Genomic DNA, 21,556 nt, shown 5'->3' on the forward strand with positions numbered 1-21,556 from the left:
TGCTGAACGGCATAAGGTGATAGAATTTCATTTTATAGGTAAAAAAAATTTACAGTTGGGAAGTGTGTTTGACACATGGCTTTTAAAGGTGATCTTTTTTCTAAGATCTTAGAATAGTGTTTCTCTGTTTGGTCTGCAAAACTTCTTCATTAAAATCTGTCCTGACTAGCAGCTGACACCTCCTATTACCTGGGTTACTTCAGTCGTTTCTAAACTGAATTCATCTGGAATATCTGCTATAAATGCTGGTTTATGGGCCCTGCTTCAGTAATTGAAATGACAGGCTGAAATGAAATTTATATTTTTAATGATACTTCCAAATTTTATGTATACAGAAGTTTGAGAGCCATTGGTCTAGAACATAGTTTATATCTTAGTCAGAAACATCAAAACCATCCAGACAGCAATTATACTTTGGGTAAAGCAGAGTTTATACAGTTATGTTATCTTTTTGGGGAAATCATAGCAGTTTGGTATATCCATAACTGAATATAAATTTATAGGTGAAGGTTCTCTCTAAAAACAAGGATGTTTCTAAAAAATTAAAATAAGAGAAAGTAGTAAATGCTCTTTTAAAGACAGTTTGACACATTTTTAAATGGTAATTACTGTGTAACTTTCAACTTCCAATTTTCACCTTTGTATAGGTGTTACTGAACTCTTTTATAAAGGTTGTGAATGATGAAGTAAAATGTTAAAAAGTCATAAGAATAGTTTGACCCTAATATATTCCCTGCTAATATTTTTTCTTGGGCAGCAAAAGTGAAAATAAGCACCATTTATTTTATGGCAGAGGAGCCGCTCAGCTAGGTGGAAAATAAAACCTCTGCTGTTTTTTATATAAATGTATTTCAGATACGTAAGAGATAGTTTATTAATTTTTTCAAGCTATACTTTAGCTGTTTTAAGCTCCATATTTCGAACATCAGTAGAGTTTGTCTGAAGTGCCATAATTCCCATCGTGAAATGGAGGTGTCTGTTTTGGATAATTAGTAATACCTCATATTCCTTTTTTTTTCTTTTTCTATTTCCTGACTTTTTACATTAATTACTGTGCATCTTTACAGCATACAAAATTCATTTTCCCAGCATGAGTACACTATATATATATTAGTCCAGTAAAATATATTATCAACAGATAATTTGCCATTTTCATGTGTTGAATGTTTTGCGTCTTTTTCCCTTGAATCCCTAACTCACAACCCCCACCCCCATTGCTCATCCTCTTCCTACACTGTTTCTAGTATTCACCATTGCTCTTCGTACTTTAATACCTTTCAGTCTTTCAGTTTTTGCCATAGAGTGCAGACATTTAGTATATATTAAGTGGGGACATACAGTGCCTGCCTTTTATAGTCTGGCTTACTCCGCTTATCATTAAATCTCACATATTCGTCCACTTTCATTCAAATGCCAGGGTATCATGTGTGGGTTTTTTTTTTTTTAATTGATGAGAAACATTTCTTAGGAATTTGAACAGTAAGAAATACAGGAATTCCTTTTGACCAAAGGATTATTCTTGTAGCAAACTGCCCTGTCTAAGGAAAATAAAGGATTTTTTGTAAAGGCCAATAGAAAACATGTGTTTTCACATCAGGCTAACTGATGCAAGAGTCAGCATAGAGAGGGAAGACAAACAATAAAGGCAAACACAACTCAAGTAATTGGAAGGTTCTAAAAAGCACAATGAAAACACAAAAATAGGTTCTGTGACAGTGACTGCTGTAGAGCAGGCTGCACAATTTGTGGAACCTAGTGCAAAACAAGAAATGAAGGGCCCCTTCTTCAAAACAAAAAAATTAATTTCTTAGTTTCATATTGTCTTTTGATGTGTCAAGTTTTTTTTTATTTGTCATCAAATGCCACACTCCCTGGGGCGTAGGGGTTCTTCTAAGTACACACCCTCACAGTAGTGAGGGCTTTGCCTCATAATGCCACTTTGGCATGGAAGTGCACATGTCCATCTTCAACTCGCCCTGCATCTGTGGTGAGTAGAGTTCCATGGTGGACCTTGGGTAGGGACAAGAGATCAGGCAGCTGAGAACCAATGCTGAGGATGCGGGAAGACAGAAGTGGATAGAAGTCAATGTGTATCAAGGTCCAGGCCCTTGCACGTGCTTTATTGTCCCACTTTACTGACAAAATAAATTCAGAGAAAGAAATTATTTGGAATTGAAGATGGCAACTATAGAGCATTGAATCCCAAGTGTGGGCCTCCATCTGCTATTCCACTGCCCAAATGCCCACCAGATACCCATTTTGGGTTGAGAGTTCTGCAGGGACAGACAGGGGAAGTCTCACTGAGGAGACATTTGGATCACACTTGATGAGAATGAGGCAGGCATGCCAAGATTTGAGAGAAGATTTCCAGCTGGGGAAATACCAAGCACATAGGATTTGAAATAAGCATAAGTTTGGATAAATGTGAAGAAAGAAGAAAGCATAGCTGGCATCTAATGAATGAGGCTGAGGGATTGGGAGTGAAAGTATATGAGGTTATATAAAGTCAGTTAACATGTACAGCATATAGTTATTTACGATATGTTCTGTATAATATGGTTATATACAGTATATTCTGTTCTATACATTATGCTGTGTAGTAGTAAAAGTATGACTGTGATTTAGAGGCTGAAAACTCCTTATGGATATGACTAAATTTATTTTATTTGCTCTTTGAACCATTAGTATTTTCAAACTGTACTTTCATTATTATTTGGAGGGGGCAAAAACAACAGAAGGATTTCATATTCCCTTAACAATTTTTATTCTGCTTTTGGCTAAATTTAGTTTGCTTATTTCTGAAGTTATTATGTAAGTTAATTTCAAGGTTAAATTTAATGTAACCATGTTTAGGGTCCAGCTACTGCTCATAAAAAATATTGCTTATTCTCATTTTATGATAAAAATACTCCAGGTTTCCCAGTGTATTCCATCTTTGATTTCTCCCTACTTTTATCCTTTCCAGGACATAAGTGATTTTCTTTTAATATACAAATGTGGCCTACTACTTCTCCATTCAGAAACCTTTATTGACTACATTTTATAAATGTGATAATTATTTTGTGGATAATAAGGTCTCAGACTTGCTCCATTAAGTAATCCATACTCCAGCCCCTTGGTGCTCTCCTTAGTCCTGAACAGATCTTTGACTTGCCTGCCCATAGGCTAGTATTCAAACCTTTCCTTCTGTATGGAAGGATTTCTTCTCCATTTTAATTTCCAACCCTCCATACTTTCCTACACATGACATCTTTCAGATCTGTTCATTGCCCACCTCTTGCAGGAAACCTTCAAAAGTCTGTTTGATGGTAATTAATTCCTCCTACCCTCTCTCTCTCTCATACACAATATTTATATACATACATATGGATATAGACATATATGTGTATGTCTAGTTAATTGATAGCATGAAAGCCATTTACTGACTTCATCAAATATTTTTGAAAGCCAAAAATATTAAGAATTACAGATTAGAAAAGATATAGCCAAGTAATAATACTAGTATTTAGTATTATATTTGACTTTCAATAAATTATTAATAATGCTAGTGTCTAGTATTAAGTATAAATACCCTTTATACACACACAAACACACACACACATATCCATATTCAGACATATAAATATATGTGTGTGTGTGTATGTCTGTATGTATATATGTGCATATGTATATATTGGATCATCAGGAAAGTCATGATGCTTTTTTGTATAGAAAAATATGTCATGACTTTCCCAATGACCTAATATATCTATGTGTGTGTGTGTGTGTGTGTGTGTATGTAGGTATGTGTGTTTGTATATGTGTGTGTATATACATACATACACATATATATGTGTGTATACATATATACGTACATACACATACACACATATATTTATATGTCTGAATATGGATATATGTGTGTGTGTGTGTGTATAAAGGGTATTTATACTTAATACTAGACACTAGCATTATTAATAATTTATTGAAAGTCAAATGTAATACTAAATACTGGTATTATTACTTGGCTATATCTTTTCTAATCTGTAATTCTTAATGTGTATATATATATATATATATATATACACACACACACATATATATGTGTGTGTATATATGTGTGTGTGTGTGTGTGTGTGTGTGTGTGTGTATACACACATGGTTTTTATTTTTCAGTGATCAGACTGTCATATATAGAAATTTTTCCAGATTATAAAGACGTCTCCTACCGAACTTAATAATTCTGATTTTCAGTAAATATTTTAAGTCAGTAGATGACTTTCAGGCCGTCAGTTAACTAATTAGAAACATGAGCAGGGCCACATTTCTGCCTTTTCAGTCCTCAGTCGTATTTATCCATCATAGACTGAATTTCAGATTTATCAGGGCTATCCCTGATGGCCTCTGTGTCTATTTCCATGTTTATGCTCTCCCTCATTCGTAACTGAAATACCTTCTCCCTCAGTCCGTTTACCCAGGTTGAGTCCATCTACTAGTTTGTGTCTGGTTATCTATCAGTTTTACTTATTGTATAGTTAATGTGTTTCTTTTTTTTGTTTGTTTGTTTGTTTTTACAGAATTTAGAAAAGACATGCCAAGCAATAATACTAGTATCTAGTCATTGGTGGATTTTAACACAGTAACACATTTTAGTTAGACAGTATTGATTTTTTTTTTCTTTACAATTTCTTTTTTTTTTTTTCTTTTCTTAAATTTAAAGAAACGATCAGGTTTTTTTCTGGAAAATAAATCCACATACCAGCTTTGGAAGGCTGGGTACTACATTGTAGTGTACTTTCCAGAGAAAGATATCACTATTCTTTGGGATAAGAAGACAACTATTCATATCAAAGTTGGACCACAGTGGAAGGTAGGTCAATGTAAGCTGCAAATGAGATGCTATAAATTGAATTACGTTTACCTTTTGATGTTTGATGGAAATAAAATAATTGATGTTTTCCTTTAAGAACTAGGTTATATTTTTGGAATTACTAACTTATCCCTGTGAAAAAGAAGTTTATTAACACAGTACAGTGTTTGTACAGAGTTATTTTTTACTTTAATCTTACAATACTCAACTTTCCAAAATTACTTAGGTCTGCTCCTTTCTCCTTACCCTATTCAGCTTGGTTTTGTAACCTATGTGTAATACAGTAGACTTGTTTGTTATGTTCTTTGTTTTCCATATTTTCCTCACACTATGGAAATTTTTATAAGTTTTCATACATTAAAATCATAAAAAAAACCCTAAAAATGTGCTCTTATGGTATCCAACTCTATGGACTATGGCAAATGCATGAGGTTTTGTATATGCCCTCACAGTCTTTATGTAGGACAGATTTGTCAGTCTCCAGATTTTCCTCATCATCTACCCCCAATCCCTGGCAACCACTGGTACATTTCTGATTGGTGTAGTTCCACCTTTCTCAGATATCATATGAATAGATGTATACAGTATATTATCTTTTGGGTCAGGCTTCTTTGACTTGACAAAATTCTTTTTTTTTTTTTTTAAGAGAGATTTTTGCTATAGGGCACGTTTACTCACCAGAGAGAGAGAACATGAGAAATCAGTCCCCATGGGAGACAGCCATGCTGCAGTCCCTTCTCCTATATTCTCCTCTTGGGATCTTGGGCATGCATGCACACATGTCTGGCATATGTTTTAAACCACCAAGTATGGGACTCAAACTGTGGTTGACTACATGGGAGCCCAGCAATGTAATCATTATGCCCTCTGCTGTTCTCAGCAGAATGCATTTTAAAGTCGTCCTTATTTATGTGTGAATTATTAATTATAAATTTGTGCCTTTATACTGCTAAACAATCTTTTTGTTGTATGGATGTATCACAGTTTGTTCATTCATGGCTAAAGATCTAATCTGAGTTGTTTATAATTTTTTGCTATACACACACACACACACACGCACACACACACACACATACAAATATACACACATATGTATTTATTTATGGTAGAGAGCACATGCACATGGAAGACAGATAAAGTATCCTTGACAGGCTCTCATTATGCTGCAATTCCCTTTCCCCTGCCCTTCAGTTCCTCAGGATCTTGGACACCCATGTGAGTATTCCCAGATTAACCCAGGGATCTTTACCTGCATTTGGTATATGGCTTCTAGCCTTGCAGGGTACCATGCTACCCTGTGCCACAGTAGCTGGGCAAGTGATTTGTATTTTAAATTATTTATACATTATTCTCTGTTAAACATTTGTATTAAATATTTGATTTACTATTTTAATTTATATCTTAAAGTTGTTTTAAAAACATTGACACATTTTTAAAAAATCTAATTGAGAGGTGGCTCTGTGCTGCAGTAGTTAAGCATTGTGCAATGAGAACCAGTTCCCATATGGCTGACTGGTTCAAATCCCAGTCCTGGTGGTTAAAAAACATGCCAGACTCCTGTGTGTGTGTGTGTGTGTGTGCATGCGTGTGTGTGTGTGTGCGTGTGGGCTTGCTTGCGTGTTTGTGCACACATCAAATCCTGGCAGGAAGCAATAAATGGAGGAAAAAGATTGCAGCATGACCAGGTCCAGTTGGCAAATGCTTTCTCCTCTTCCCTCTTTCTCTGAGGAAAGTTCATATTCCCTTTGCCAATTAAAAAATAATGTAGTTTATTGGGACCAGCAGTTAGTGTAATGGCTATGTCGCTGGACTCCCATGTAGTCGACCATGGTTCATGTCCTGGACCTGGTGGCTTAAAACTCACGCTGGGCACTTGTGTGTGCGTACCCAAGATCCCGAGAGGAGAATGGAGGAGAAGGGATTGCGACGTGGCCATCCCCCCCAGGGGGTGATTTCCCACTTTCTGTCTCTCTGTCTCTGTCTGTCTGGTGAGCGCATGCACCCTATAGCAAAGAAAAATCCTCTCCAAAAAAAAGAAAACAAAATGTAGTTTATCTGAAATTGTGATGGAAACTCATGGAGATACTCTGTGTTAAATTAGAGAAAAATTAGAATAGCAAGAACATATTCCAATAAAATGTAGGAAAGATACATTTTAAAATATTTTTAACATTTTGTAAGTTTAAAAAATTATATATTGAAGTCATAATCTTTTAGTTGTAAGGGGACAAAGCCTAAAGAGCTATCCCTAGGTTTGTTGGCATTTTACATTTCTTTGATGAATGTAAAATAACCATTAGGTTTTTGCTACCCTTTTTCAACAAATGTTGTCTGACATTCTTTTTTTGTGTGTGCTTTTGTTTTGTTTATTTACCTACCTTTTTTCACATAGAAAAGAGAGAGAATTACCCCCAACAGAGTCCTCACACCATGATTGACCCTAGCTTCAGTCAGCCTCACGAGGGGAATATCCTAGTCCAAGTTTCGGGACCGACCGCATCATGTGCCCCTGCCTTAGGGAGGTCCTCGGAATCTAACCCAGCCATTTCCCCTGTGGTCCGGTTGTGCCCTCACTGTACCACCACTGGCTCCTACCATTCTTTATCATATATTTGCCCTCCGCTACTTCTTGGGATCAAGTTAATCGCTTATTTTTTACTGCTGCCTCTGCTTTAGCATGACTACTGGTAGAAGTGGCTATTGTCTTTGGAGAGAGGTGATTTTTGAGAGCAGAAGTTTCATGGTAGTAAATAGCTATTGTAATCCTAGGTTTATTGTCCACCTTGCTAGAGACATGGGTAATTAATAAAGGAGATCTTAATGAAAGAGACATTCCATTCTTCAGTATTGAATAAAGAGTTAAGTTCAAGGTTAAGGAGGGATTCTACTGTTTTTTTCAAGACTGGCATTGATGCAAGTCCTCCTCTTTTTTCTAGGAGTGAACATTCATTTTGAGAAAATCCAGTGGGTATTGTTGATGTGAATAGTCCATATGGCCATTGCAGTAACTGTTTCTCAACCCCTTAATAAGCTAAATTACATTTCTAGTATTATGATATCTAAAGCATATCAGCCAGTAGATCTTTCAATATGAGAATTTATGCATATGGATTTTATATAGCTATATTTATACACATTAGTGTGTGTGTGTGTGTATATATATATATATACACACACACACACATATATATTGTTTGCATTGTACTTTTCCAAGTTATTTTTATTATTAGTTGTATCAATGCTAAGATGTTGGTAAGATGCTGGATAAATAGGTTTTAGGTACTGATAAAATGTTTTTGAAAATTTAAAGTAATCACTGAATATAATTAAACATCCACTTTCTTCAAATGTTCCCTTTTTAAGTGATTGCTGTGAGAATTCTTAAATGTGTATTATATATTTTTCAAAAGTGACAATGAGTTCTTAAATGTAAGTTGATATAGAATGTTTTATGGTAATTTTCTTTTACTTTAGAACAAATTATCAGGATTGTGTGGAAATTTTGACAAATGTACTTCTAATGATATGACCACATCAAATAATTTAGAAGTGAGAAATGCTCAGGTGTTTGGAGATAGTTGGGCATTAGGACAGGTAAGTTAAACATATACATTTTAGAACTACATAACACAGTTTTAGAATATGTTATCACTAGAATATTTTGTCCTTAGAGGAACATTTATTTAGAGAATATTATTTTACATAATGCTTTATAATTCATAGTTGAAAAACTACTTAGATATTCTTCTCACATAATTCTTCTGATAACCTGATGATGTTAAATGTATTAGCTTGATAATAAGATAAGGACCTCGAGATTCAAGAAAGTTACATGATGAATCTATGATTACATAGCCAGAAAGAGCAGAGGTAGCATTGTGACTTGCATTTTCTTATTTTTTCCTCACCATAGCAAAATCCCTCTCAGTGATGTGTATTTCTAAGGATGATTTAACTTTTGCTACTTCAAAGTAATGAACAAATGAATGAAGAATTTCCTTTACATTTGTTCTTCAAAGCATGGCTATTTCATGCCATGTCATCAGTGTTATATGAAAATAAAGATGTGCATGTGTATGTGTGTGTACAGGGGGTGGATTTGTGCTCAGCTACCTTTGGGATCAACTGTGTAAGTTAGACAGAGTTATTTTTTGAAGGGTTTCTTGAGGCCTATAGTAGAGGAATGTACTTAAAGAATTTACCGAACTTATCAGCACAAGACCTGTGTTTATTTATTAATTACCAATAAAGTTGTTTTCTATGGAACACACTTTGAAGAATGCTGAACTAATCGGAAATTGATTCTACTTCTATTTTTTATTTTAAGCCCAATGTCCATTTTAATTGATAGGAATGTTTGAAACCATAACTTCCTGATTGTTTGCCATTTGGGTAGTTATTTCACCATTTTTGCCTAACTTACTTACTAAGTCTAGATCTCTTGTAGGATAAAGAGAAAGTAGAGTAAAATGTTATTCTGTTCAGTAAAATTTAAGAAATGCATTTTAGTGTATGTAAGCTTAAGAACAAAAATTATATTTTTTAATATCTAAAATATTGAGAGAGACAAAATCCTTTTAGTCATGGTTATCTTATGTCTTCTTATGTTTAGAAATTTTTGGAGAAATTATTTTACATTTCTCATTTTTTCATTTACTTGCAAATGAAAAAAGATATAACTCATTTCTAATAAAAGTCCAATATTTGTAATAATTAAATAATTTAAGACTCTCTAAGATGAGTTTTCTTATTCATATCTAATGAACAAAGCTAAGTCAAATCTTTCTTTAATTCTCTAAATTTTATTTAGCACTTAACGTTTCCCATTATGACTAAAACCATTTCTGCCTTTAATAAAGTTAGAGCTTAGCTTAGTAGGTAAAGCAGAAAAATTAAAAATAAAAATTTATTGAGATAGGTGTTATGAGTGCATACAAAATGAGGATTTTGATGGTCCAAGGAAGGGTATAGTGAAGGTGCTCCAGAGACGGTTCCTGTAAGACTTATGGGAACTAGAGAAAGTGTAACAGGGAAAGGAGCGAACAGCCAAGACATTGTCAGGAAGACTGGAGAGAAGAATATGGTACATCTTTCCAAGGAGTTCAGTTTGGTTGTGGTGTGAAGCTTGAAATAGGGAGTGACTGGATACAAAGTACAGATCCGCAAGAAATGAAATCTAGCTAGAAACAGTGTCAGTGGAGATGTAGAAATCTGTACACATTTGCGAAATCTTAATAAAAATTATCAACATCTGTTGAAAAACTATTAGGAAGGATGAACCTGGGGATTTAAGAAAGTCGCCTACTTTCCAGGCCTCTGGGGTAGAGATGCTGGTGTTTCTCCCCGAGGCAGGGCAAAGAGGAGTTGACGAGGATCAGTGGAGGCTGGACAATGGTGTAGAAATAGGTACAGGCTATTGAGAGAGGAGTTACTGAGAGATACACAGGTGGAAATGTACATTTTTGAATCTCAGGATCGAGATCTGGGATAGCAGTGGAGATGTGGGATTTACTATTTGAGTTGTTGAAGATAGGACAGGTATATAGAATGGGAAAAGCAGATGTTTTAGAATTAAATTTTGCAAATGAAGGGAGAGACAAAGAGTTTGAGGAAAAGCAGCAGTGTAGTAGGAAGAAACCCTGCAGGTAACCGTGCCACTGAAACCAAAGGAAGAGCGACAATTAAGAATGGAGAAATATTAAGCTGAATCAAAGATAGCAAAAGTCAAGCAAGATGAAGAATGAAATTGAATTTTATATTTAATAATGAAGAGGTCCTTGATAATCTTTTTCAGGGCAAGGAAGTAGATTAGAGGACACAGAGACCCAATTAAAGAGATGAGTCTGTAGAAACTTCAGTATATACAACTCTTTAGAAAATGATTTGCCACAGAAATGAAAGAGATAAAAATTAAAGGAAAGATATGCATGTACATGTAATTTTTTTAGTTGTGTAAATACTATATTTAAGATAATTTAGAAATTACTTATCTTCACTCTATCTCTAATAGTGCCATGATTTTAATATTTTGCTTAGTTGCTGTCAAAACTAGTACCTGAGTTGGATGAAAACAGGATCTTTATGTAAATCCTGTCTGAAAGGTTGAGGATATATTACATGTAATTGAAACGGACAATCAGGCAGGTGACTCTTGTGTTCGGCTTGAGAAATTGCCCCTTTAAAAGCTTTATTTTCACCTTTAATTTTTCAACAGTGTGAAACTCCAAATGAAACGATTAAACCCTGTGAAGCACATCAAAACAAATTTCCTTATGCCAAGAAAGAATGTTCCATTTTGTACAGTGATGTTTTTGCTCCTTGTCGCAATGTGGTAAATGAATATTTTACTAAACTCTGAAATTTAAAGGGGTTCTGCTCTGTATAGGATATTCAGATGAAGAGGACAAATAACAGCTATTCATTGGCTTCTGAGATGTATTCGATAACCATTGTTAGGAGGACATTTCTGCAGTGATGCATTTAGTTGATTTAGTTTTGTTGTACTATTAAAAAATATCACAATGAGATGATAATCTTTAATATTGAGAATATTAAAAGTTTTCTTCCTTTCCAACTACACATACCTTTGAGATTTTATTTTCTTCATATGCTTAACAACAACAACAAAAATAAAAGACAACCAAAACTCGGGACCAGCAGTTGGCATAATGGCTGTATTGCTGGACTCCCATGTAGTCGACCACAGTTCGAGTCCTGGAACCAGTGGCCTAAACTCATGTTGGGCGCATGTGTGTACATGCCCACAATCCCGAGAAGAGGATGGGGGAAAAGGGATTGCGGTGTGGTCATCCCCCTAGGGGGGGATGATTTCTTGCTTTCTGTCTCTCTGTCTCTGTCTTTCTGGTGAGCGCATGTGCTCTATAGCAAAAACTCCTCCAAAAACAAAAACAAACAAACAAAAACAACCAAAACAAAAACATTGCAACAAATTGTACCAAAAAGTAGACGTGAAAATCTAGCTATGTGCTATTAAAAAGACATTAAAGAGATCTGCAAAAATGTCACTGTTCTCATAATGTGTTTGTTTTAGTAAATATTATTTTTTAATAAAATATGGTTACTTGTAATGAATTTATATTTTTTTAATGTCTCAGTTTTATTTCAAGCATAGCAAATATTAATAGGTCTAATTCCATAAGGAAAAGCTTCTTGAGGGGGCTATCAGGTAGCCTGAAGGTTAAGGCACTAGATCCCACATAGCTGACAGTGCAGTTCGAGTCTCAAACCTGGAGGCATGAAAAATACAACAGGTGCCTGTGTCTTCATACTCAAAATCCTGAGAGGAGAAGGGATTGCAGCTTGGCCATTCCCCCGGAGTGTGTGTGGGGGATTTCTTGCTTTCTCACTTTCTCTCTCTCTCTCTCTCTCTCTCCCTTCTTTCTCTCCCCCCCCCACCCCTCAGGTGAGTGCACATACTCTGTAGCAAAAAACAAAAACAAAAACAAAAACAAAAAACTCCTTAAGGATCTCAATAATTTTTAAAAGTGTAAAGGAGTCACCTACTATAGGTAGTCTAGTGTCCTGTCCTGTTTATAAAAAGGGTTCCTTATGAGACTTTTCCAAGGACAAAACCTGCTTAATCAGAAATGTCAAATCTTGGGTCTGGAGCCACAGAGTCTACTGGTTCTTCTGGCTACCATTTTAAAGCAAATCAATCCATGAACTTGCCTACAAAATAACATACAAATTAGTGACACCAAACCATACTTCTTTTATAATGCATGGTAATTATTAAATTTTGTCAGTTATTTAACAAGCACATTGTGAATAAAGTAAATTAATATGAGGTTTTAAAAAGGTTGCTATTGCTTTTTATAGTCACTAGGATGTCTAAGAGGGAGCTAGAAATCGTGTAAAAGTACAGTTGAAAGCAAAACATCTGTTAATGCCATGTGAATCTGCTCATAACGAAATAATGAACTTCCAAAAATATTTATTGTACACTCAAAATTATATTTAGTATGTCATTATTAAATTATTATAATGTTATTCTTGTTTTGCTAGTTGTTTGATATAATATTTGTTCTCCTTTCTCTTTTGGGCAGTATAGAGGTTTGAGATCGTGAGAACTCTCTAGATGGCAGTGTTAAGCAGATAATATCACATTTTGAAAACACACCAGTTATTTTTCTTTTAGAGAGTTGAGTTTTAACATAACCTGGACTTAATGAAGGTAAACTACCTTTCACTTCACTTTCAGATTGATGTTACTTCTTTTGCCAAGAACTGCCATGAGGACACGTGCAACTGTAATCTTGGTGGGGACTGTGAATGCTTATGCACTAGTATAGCAGCATATGCATACAAGTGCTGTCAGGAAGGAGTATCCATTCACTGGAGAACATCTACTGTTTGTTGTGAGTACATCACTAGGCAGGGACCTTGTGTGGATATCACATTAATTGTTGTTTATCATCGAACTAATAATGCTGAGAACCTCAGGAAAATAGAACTAATTTAAGACAACTAAACTTATATTCCTTTGACATTATACATTTTAATATATCAAAACGATTTATAAAAAATATTTGCGGTAAGTGTTCTGTGTTTGGTGTGTTTGGTATGTTTGAAATATAAATGATTTATATACCATATTCAGAAAAATCGTTTATGATTCCAATCTTTTACTGACTGTGAAATTTTACTCTGTAGATTATTAAAATAAGTGATTTTTAATAATCTGAAATTACTTTCAAATCTGATTCTAAACTTATTTGAGTAGATGGAAAGTCATCTAAAGAACAATGTTTGAGTTGAACATATTCAGTTGACATTTATAAATTGGTGTATACATTTTCCTACCTTTAGAATAATCTCATGGAACTTAACTAATTACAGCATATCACCTTAAAGAATTTCCTTTACTCAGAGAAAGTTCCAGAATAATGATATAATTCTGTGACTTTTCATGTGGTAACTGATTAATATATGGCCATATCTTAGACTCATATAACACTCAGATAAGTGGTCAGTTTATATAGTTTAATATTTATTCTTTTTTTTCTTTTAGCACTTGATTGTGAATATTACAATGAAGGTATGTGATAGTTTAATAAAGAATACCACTATTGTGTTATATAAGATGTATTTTTAAATGAAAAGTTTTTGGACAATTTAAATTGTTGTATAATTCCTAAAAACTTTAACTTCTAAAAGCTATCCAAGTTTCTAAGTATTTGTGTTAAAGTGTATTTCCTGGAAGAAAAAAGTGTGTGTAACTTATGTTTGCAGTATTTAAGAACTCTTCAGTGAATATTGGGTCATTGGAAAAGTCATGACATATTTTTCTATGGAAAATGCATGACCTGATAGTTTTTAAGTGACATGAATGAATGTGTGAATGAATGAAGTCAGTTTATTCCTTTAGGTTAAAAGTATAAAAGTCCTATACTAAATGCATACCTATTACTATTTTCTAAAAACGCCTTGTTCACATTTTTAAAATTTTCATTTAGTTTTCTTTTTAATTGAAAAAAAATTATTTATATTTACCTGGTGAATATGTGGCATTTCAATACGTGGACACACTGTGATATGATGACATCAGGCAAATTAGCATATCTATCACTTCAAACATTTATCACTTCTTTGTCGTAAAAACATGTTAAGTCCTCTTTTAGGTATTCAACTTTAAAAAAAAAAGGAAATTCTGTCATTTTTGACAACATGGTTTAACCTAGAGGACATTATGCTAAGTGAAATAAGCCAGGCTCAGAGAAACAAATACCCTTTGATTTCACTTATATGCGATTCTAGTCTGTTCTGTTGCTAACAGCAGAGGTACCTGAGTCTGGGTCATTGGAAAGCATAAAGGTTTATTTAACTCATGATTTTGGAGTTCTAGTCAAGGAGCCACATCTGGTAAGGGCCTTCCTACTATTGGATAATGAGGTGGAAGGTAGGAGCTTAAGCAGAACAGAGGTTCTCTCTGTCTTGTTTCCTTTCTTTATAAACCCACTAGGACTCAATTATGGGGCGGTCCCACCTTTATGTCTAATCATATCCCAAAGGTCCCAAATTTTAATACCATAATCAAATTAACATACTTACAGTGACTCGCCAAATTTCAGAATATGAATTTTTTAACATGAATTCATTTAACACATTAATTCAAACCATATGGACTCTGGAATAGCTGAACTCGAGAAGTAAAGAGTAAAATGGTGGTTACCAGAGGCTGGTGTTGAGTCAGAGTTTGGACAAGGAAAGGGGACATGTTGGTCAAAGAGTATGAAGTATCAGTTAAATAGGAGGACTAAGTTCTGGTGATCTATTGAAGAGCCTACTGATTATAGTCAGATTTTTGTTATATTGTAGAAATCAGAGAAACAAATACAAATGTGATAATACAGTGTGAAGAATTTATTTTGCTATTACTATAGGCAAAATAATTATTTACATATTACTGGAAGAGAATGTACTGATGATCTAATAATAATGAAAATCTTGGGACCAGCAGGTGGCATAGTGGTTAAGGTGCTGGACTCCCACATGTCCCACTGTGGTTTGAGTCCTGGACGTGGCAACTTGCTTTTCCACCTTCTCTCTCTCTGTGTGTGTCTCTCTCTGGTGAGTACACATGTCCTATAGCAAATTAAATAATAATAATGAATAAATAAAATTAAACAATTCTTTAAAAAAAGGAAAATTTCCTAGCCTTATCAAGTGTTCAGGTATGTAGTGAGAGGAGATACTAGAGACTAAAGTGTAGATGTCAGAAGAGGCAGAGAATTGTATCTTCTGAAAATGCCCAGAATATAGAAGATTAAAAGTTTGATTTTTGTGAGGTCTATTAATAAGGAGGCATAGTCACCAGCACCTAATTTAGACAAATAAGATGATCTAGGGACTCTGGACCCATGGTGGGTGGGTAAGTCAGAGTAATACTTACAGGAAGTCTAGGTCCCCTGGGTCTATGGTGGGTGGGTAAGTTAGAGTAATAGTTATAGAAAGGCTGGGCCAACCAACCAATTGAAGGCACTGTGGGTTATAGGGAGCTAGGGAGAAATATAACAGCTATGACTGTCCAAAGTAGGCTAAGTAATTTTGGAATAATAGAGATAATAAGTTAAAAACAAAATGGGCAACTTTGGTTATTTTTGTTTCATCTGTGGAAGTTTGATAGAAGAGGAAACTCCAACATTAAATAAACTGGTAAGGAAAATCCAACCCAAATTATTTTGTGTCCAATATTTTAAATACACAGCTACACACTCACAGAAACATGTGCACACACAGATATTGTACATCAATCTTTTGGTTTCAATGATTAAAATACAATTGATTAATAATAATAATAACAGCAATAATAACTAAAGCTTTTGTTGTGTCAGCTACTTCATATTAAATAATTTAAATTTTGAGGCTGGCAGGTGGTGTGGTGGTTAAGGGTGCTGGACCGTGGTTCAAGGCCAGGATCTGGTGGCTTGCTCTCTCTCTCTCTCTCTCCCTGACTCTTGCCATGTCTCTCTCTGGTCAAATAAAATAAGTAAATAAAGTTAAATAAAATAATTATTTAAAAAAATAATTTTAATTTCAAAATATATTTTTTTTCAAAAAAATTATTACCAATACTTTACAAAGGAGGAAACTGAAGCACAGAAAGGTTAAATAACTTTGTCTAAGTCACTTAGCCAAAATACAGTAAATTAGGATTTGTAAACAGTTCACTTTCAGAGGCAAAAGTCTTGACCTTTGTGCTGCATGGCCTATGTATGGTTGTCACATCCTAGTACAGAGACAATCAGCACACATTGTTATCACATGCTCTACCTATGTACAAACACATCATTTTGAGAAGATGCTCCAATAACTTCCTTACTTACACACGCCGGTGACACACGGTTCTGCTGTGAAAATCTCCGTCTGTGCTTTCGTACTTACTGGCATTCTGTCTGCAGACCCTGAGAACCAGAGCAGAACTTTCTCTGTGTGCTGACTTGATACATTATGCTTCCTGTTAACGTCTGCTGCGCTCCTAGTGATGGTTCTGTTTTCTCAGGTGTTAGAGATTTCTTCAAACCAGTTCTTCTAGTTTTACTGATAATACCATATTGAAAATATCAAAGAGTGAACGTGGGTCATCTAGCCTTCATAGGACACTGATAGGCTCAGCGGAGTTACAGGGGGATATATATATTTCCTATGATCACGTAATAGGAAAAAGCATCAATGTGCTGAAGGGATTGAGTTCATAAGAATAATGCAATGGAGATAGATGATTGAAGGGGGATACAGAATGATGGAGATGGTTAATAATAATAATAAAAAGAAAATGGGTTTAAATGATTATTGCTAATTTGTCTCATCCAAAATACTTCCATGGCTATTGTACATTCATCTAGCCTTCTCTGGACATTTATAGCTGATATATTCTCCCTTTCTTCATTCACTGTGTGCCAGATACTATGTTATTAAGATGCTTATGTGTTAAAAAGAAATAACTGATTCTGTAGGAAGAAAATAAACAATAGTGGGAGAACTCAGAGGTTACGGCTGAGATTATTTAATCTTTAGCACAAAGATTAAATCATCTTTTAAGTTCATTTCTGTGGCACTTACTAAAAATGTGGAGAAATTGTTAATGTTGTAGGTATTGTGTTAAAAATTGTCATCTAAGTTTTAAGGTAAGAGTGATTTTGTTAGATAGTGTATACTTGTGTTTAAAGAAAGACTGCAGGAAATGATTGCTTTTAGTAGATCGCAAAAATAAACTTGCAGAAAATTAGTGATAAGGTCAATGACTTCTGTCCCTCAATTTCTGGCAAAAATGTATGAACATAGTCTAGAAGCAAGATATCAATTAACTGAAATTAATTAAAAATCAATCCAGCAGTTTTAGGTTTGTTTTATACAATGGATTTCTCAATGACAGTTGTCTCTTCAGGTTGCTGTAGGAAGGGCCATGTGTAGTAGGCAAGAGATTCTGTTTAGGTTTTATCTCCTTTCACACTCTTTGATTGAGTATCCACGAAGATGCTTCAAGTCTTCAAGTTGTTCTTTTATGTGTGTCTTCTCCACTTTTGATTTTATCTCATTATAAATATCTCTATTCATTTATATATTATTTGCATATTTATGCAAATATATACATTTATTAATTGAAGTATATTTGTGTCTTGAAAGTTAATGTCACTCTCCTTTTGTTTTTTATACTAAATTGGGTGGTGGAGATGATTAATTTCTTTGCTTGCTATGTGTTTTGGCTTATGGAGAAACACTGTGCATAGTATACATTTATTACAGTGGCGGTGGGCCCATTGCTGTCAGGCTCATAGAAAAATTGTCCACTGTGCTGCTCAGCTCTACCTTCGTGTGGGACAATTATTTCAACTCCCCAATGTATTTGAAGTTATATGAGTCCCTAGTGAAGCTCTTTTCCTCATGATAGCTATTCAGTGGTGACATGTTCTAGATGATGAGTCACTGGAGGGGAATACACTCAAAGAAAACTTAGCTTCTGATTTCTCTTATCCCAGTGGTCATGATGGAAATTTTGGTTCTCATTCTTCTTTGTATTTGGAAGACTTCTTTTTTCTTTTTTCTTATTATTTTTTATTATCATCATAGTCTTCTTTATATTACTTTGGATTACATATAACTTTACAGTGTATTACATTGCTTTTTCAAAAGGGAATGCCATGCATGTCAGTCAATACAGAGACATTAATCTCCCTGCTTCAACATTCAATATCTTTTCTATGTTTTCCCCAATCATTATTATTATTATTATTCTAATTATTTTTTTAAAACAGTCAATCACTATTTCTCATTTTGCTTGTAAAAAGACTTTGCCCATCATGAAGTACTTCTCAGACCAATCCAGTTGAGAATACTATACATGTCACCATCAACAGGTAATAAACATACAATATCTTTCTTTCATAGCCTGGCTTACTTCACTCAGCAATAGATCCTCCATATCTGACCACTTTTTATCAAATGCCAGGGTCTTGTTATTTTTTATTGTTGAGTAGTATTCCATAGAGTATATATACCACACTTTTCCAATCCATTCATCAGTTTGTGGACATTTAGGTTGGTTCCATGTCTTGGCAATTGTGAATAATGCTGCAATAAACATTGATGTGCAAGCACTTTTTCTGACTGAGCATTCTCCTGTCTTTTGGGTAAATACCCAGAAGTGGGATTGCTGGATCAAATGGTAGTTCTATTTGTAGATCTTTGAGGAACCTCCATATTGTTCTCCACAGTGGCTGAACTAGTTTACATTCCCACCAACAGTGTAGGAGGGTTCCCTTTTCTTGACATCCCTGCCAACATTTATCACTTTTTATATTCTTAATCTTTGCCATTCTGACGGGGGTTAGGTGGTATCTCATTGCGGTTTTTATCTACATCTCCCTTATGATGAGGGATGTTGAGCATTTCCTCATGTGCTTTTTGGCTGTGCGTATGTGTATTTGGAAGACTTCTTAACCCTCGAATCCACCATCCTTTTGCCTTTCTTTAGACTTGGCCTTTGAGAAAAAAACCTTCTCCTTATATTGTTAATATCTTCAAGGTGAACTGAGAAAGTTACATTGCCCTAGAGATAAAATTGAGAGAAGTGGAAAAGTGAAATTCACTGAGAACAGCAAGATTAATCTTTTATGCTGTGACTTACCACACATATATCAGCATTTTACATTACCTACCAGGCAAAAACATGTATATTCCTACAAAAAGTACACAGCTCATAATTAGTAACTTAATTTTGATGATTCAGAAGAAAAGTAAAAATTTTATAGTGTTTCAGTTATATATGAACATTAAATAGCAGAGAGATTGGATTGCATATCTTGCTAAGATTAAGTTTGCAAGATTCTCTGAGTTTCAAGTTTGGCTCTAGACTGTTTTATGTTTGTTTTAACCATAGTAAACAGTTTCTACTTTATACATATCATTTAAGTGCATGGGAAATCATAGCATAAATAAAAAGGTCTTTGACTTCTCTGTTCAGCTTCCACCATTTTTCTTTTTTTATAAACATAAGTATCTCATTGGCAAAATTCAGTAATCTCCAGACAGTGAAATACTGCATATCATTTCTATTAATTTTTTCAACATGGAAGGTGATTTTTAGATCATTGTAACATTTGGCCATTGGTACAACTAAAAATCTTCTGTCTATTGAGGATAGATTAGAATGTTGTAACTGAAAGGTTACTTAGGTGTACAACTTCATACAACTGAGAAATGCTGAGACCCAGAAGTTTAAGTCAGCCTTCTATCCATCTCTGCTTTACATGTACTTTTATGTTAATATACATATATACATGCACATGTTTACTCATACAGGTATACATATTCATGTGTATTTTCACTTGACCAATTATAGATATGTTTATGTATATTCCAAATTATTACATTTTCTATAATTATTTTGTTAATGATTACTTTTTATGATAAAAAAGTCTTTAATAAAGATTTTTACATATCATGTAAAAATTAATAATGAAATAATTAAAAAGTTATGAAAACAGTTCAGTTGGTAAAATTTTATCTGTCAGACATGTAATTTTTCTTCAAGACCTGTACAAGACCTGTACATATTCTTATGAAGCTCTCAAAAGCAGATCTTGAGTTCAGTTTGACTCATCAGTAGATCTTCAAGGCTAGGTTCTACAGGATGCAGATGCAGTTTCAAGAGTAACTTCTCTTAGTTCTCTAGTTATACTTCTTCCAATGTATGCTGTGTTTGGAACAAACAGTTCTCTGTTATTTGGAGGCTATGAGATTGAGGTAGAAAGCACTGAAGTTTCTCTTAAAATAAGATTTCTGTTGTGCATTAAACTATTATTAGGATTTCTGACATGAGGTGACTAGGAATGGTCTCGTAGTAAAACTTGAGTAAAGAACTATTCTGCTGTTTCTCCACAAGAAGTTTGGACTGACTGCTCCTAACTTCTCATTAGTCTTGTTTCTTTTATCTGATGATTTTCTTTTTTCTTTTAGAGAGAGTTTTGCTATAAGGCATGTGTACGTGCCAGAAAGAGAGACAGAAAGTGAGAAAACACTCCCGGGGGTGATTGCCACAATGCAATCCCTTGTCCTCCATTATCCTCTTGGGATTTTGGGCACACATGTATACATGCCCACTGTGAGTTTTAAGCCTCAGAGTTGAGGACTTGAACCGCAGTTCACTATGTGAGAGTCTGGTGATGTAACTATTATGCCATCTGCTGGTCCCTCTGATAATGATGTTCTAAATTGTGATTCTTCTAGATAGAGCTGCTTATATTTTTAAAATTCTATTTTATCAGAATCTTTTTGAGAAACTCTTATTTTGAAGAGTTTGGATTCTAGATCTTTCATCACAAGTTCCATCTGTCTTATTACTGAAGCATAATTATTCTTTCTTAACTGCTCTAAGTTTTCTTGAGATACTGCTTGTGCTTCTTGTAATTTTTTTACTATATCCTGTCTTGCTCTTCTTTCAGTCACCCATTTATACTGTTCTACTTGAACATGTTCTACCATATTTATTTCCATATGACTTTGGAGGTTTATTACTTCTTGTTCCAACTTCAGTTCTCTCTCCTTCAGTTTTACACTGTCTTTCTGTATTGTTTTGAAAGATGATGAGTCCTTCTGAAGTTTTGCTGTAAGATTGTCAGTCTTATATTTTAGAATATTAAATTGAATATCTATTTAAAGTCAACTGGGGGGACCAGCAGGTAGTGT

The 21,556-nt window shown here is 34.4% G+C and overlaps 1 protein-coding gene across 1 annotated transcript in view; it reads left to right on the plus strand.

The window, feature by feature from the left end:
* OTOGL (otogelin like) overlaps positions 1 to 21,556 on the plus strand; it is a 155,511-nt gene that overhangs the window by 81,139 nt on the left and 52,816 nt on the right. Inside the window, exons 27-31 of the mRNA XM_027769725.1 lie at positions 4,700 to 4,849; positions 8,324 to 8,443; positions 11,064 to 11,180; positions 13,071 to 13,227; positions 13,881 to 13,907. Of these exons, the coding sequence (XP_027625526.1) occupies positions 4,700 to 4,849; positions 8,324 to 8,443; positions 11,064 to 11,180; positions 13,071 to 13,227; positions 13,881 to 13,907 (571 nt within the window). The remainder of the gene's footprint in view (positions 1 to 4,699; positions 4,850 to 8,323; positions 8,444 to 11,063; positions 11,181 to 13,070; positions 13,228 to 13,880; positions 13,908 to 21,556) is intronic.

This window comes from Tupaia chinensis, unplaced genomic scaffold (assembly GCF_000334495.1).
Source record: "Tupaia chinensis unplaced genomic scaffold, TupChi_1.0 Scaffold000085_1, whole genome shotgun sequence".
Taxonomy (NCBI): domain Eukaryota; kingdom Metazoa; phylum Chordata; class Mammalia; order Scandentia; family Tupaiidae; genus Tupaia; species Tupaia belangeri.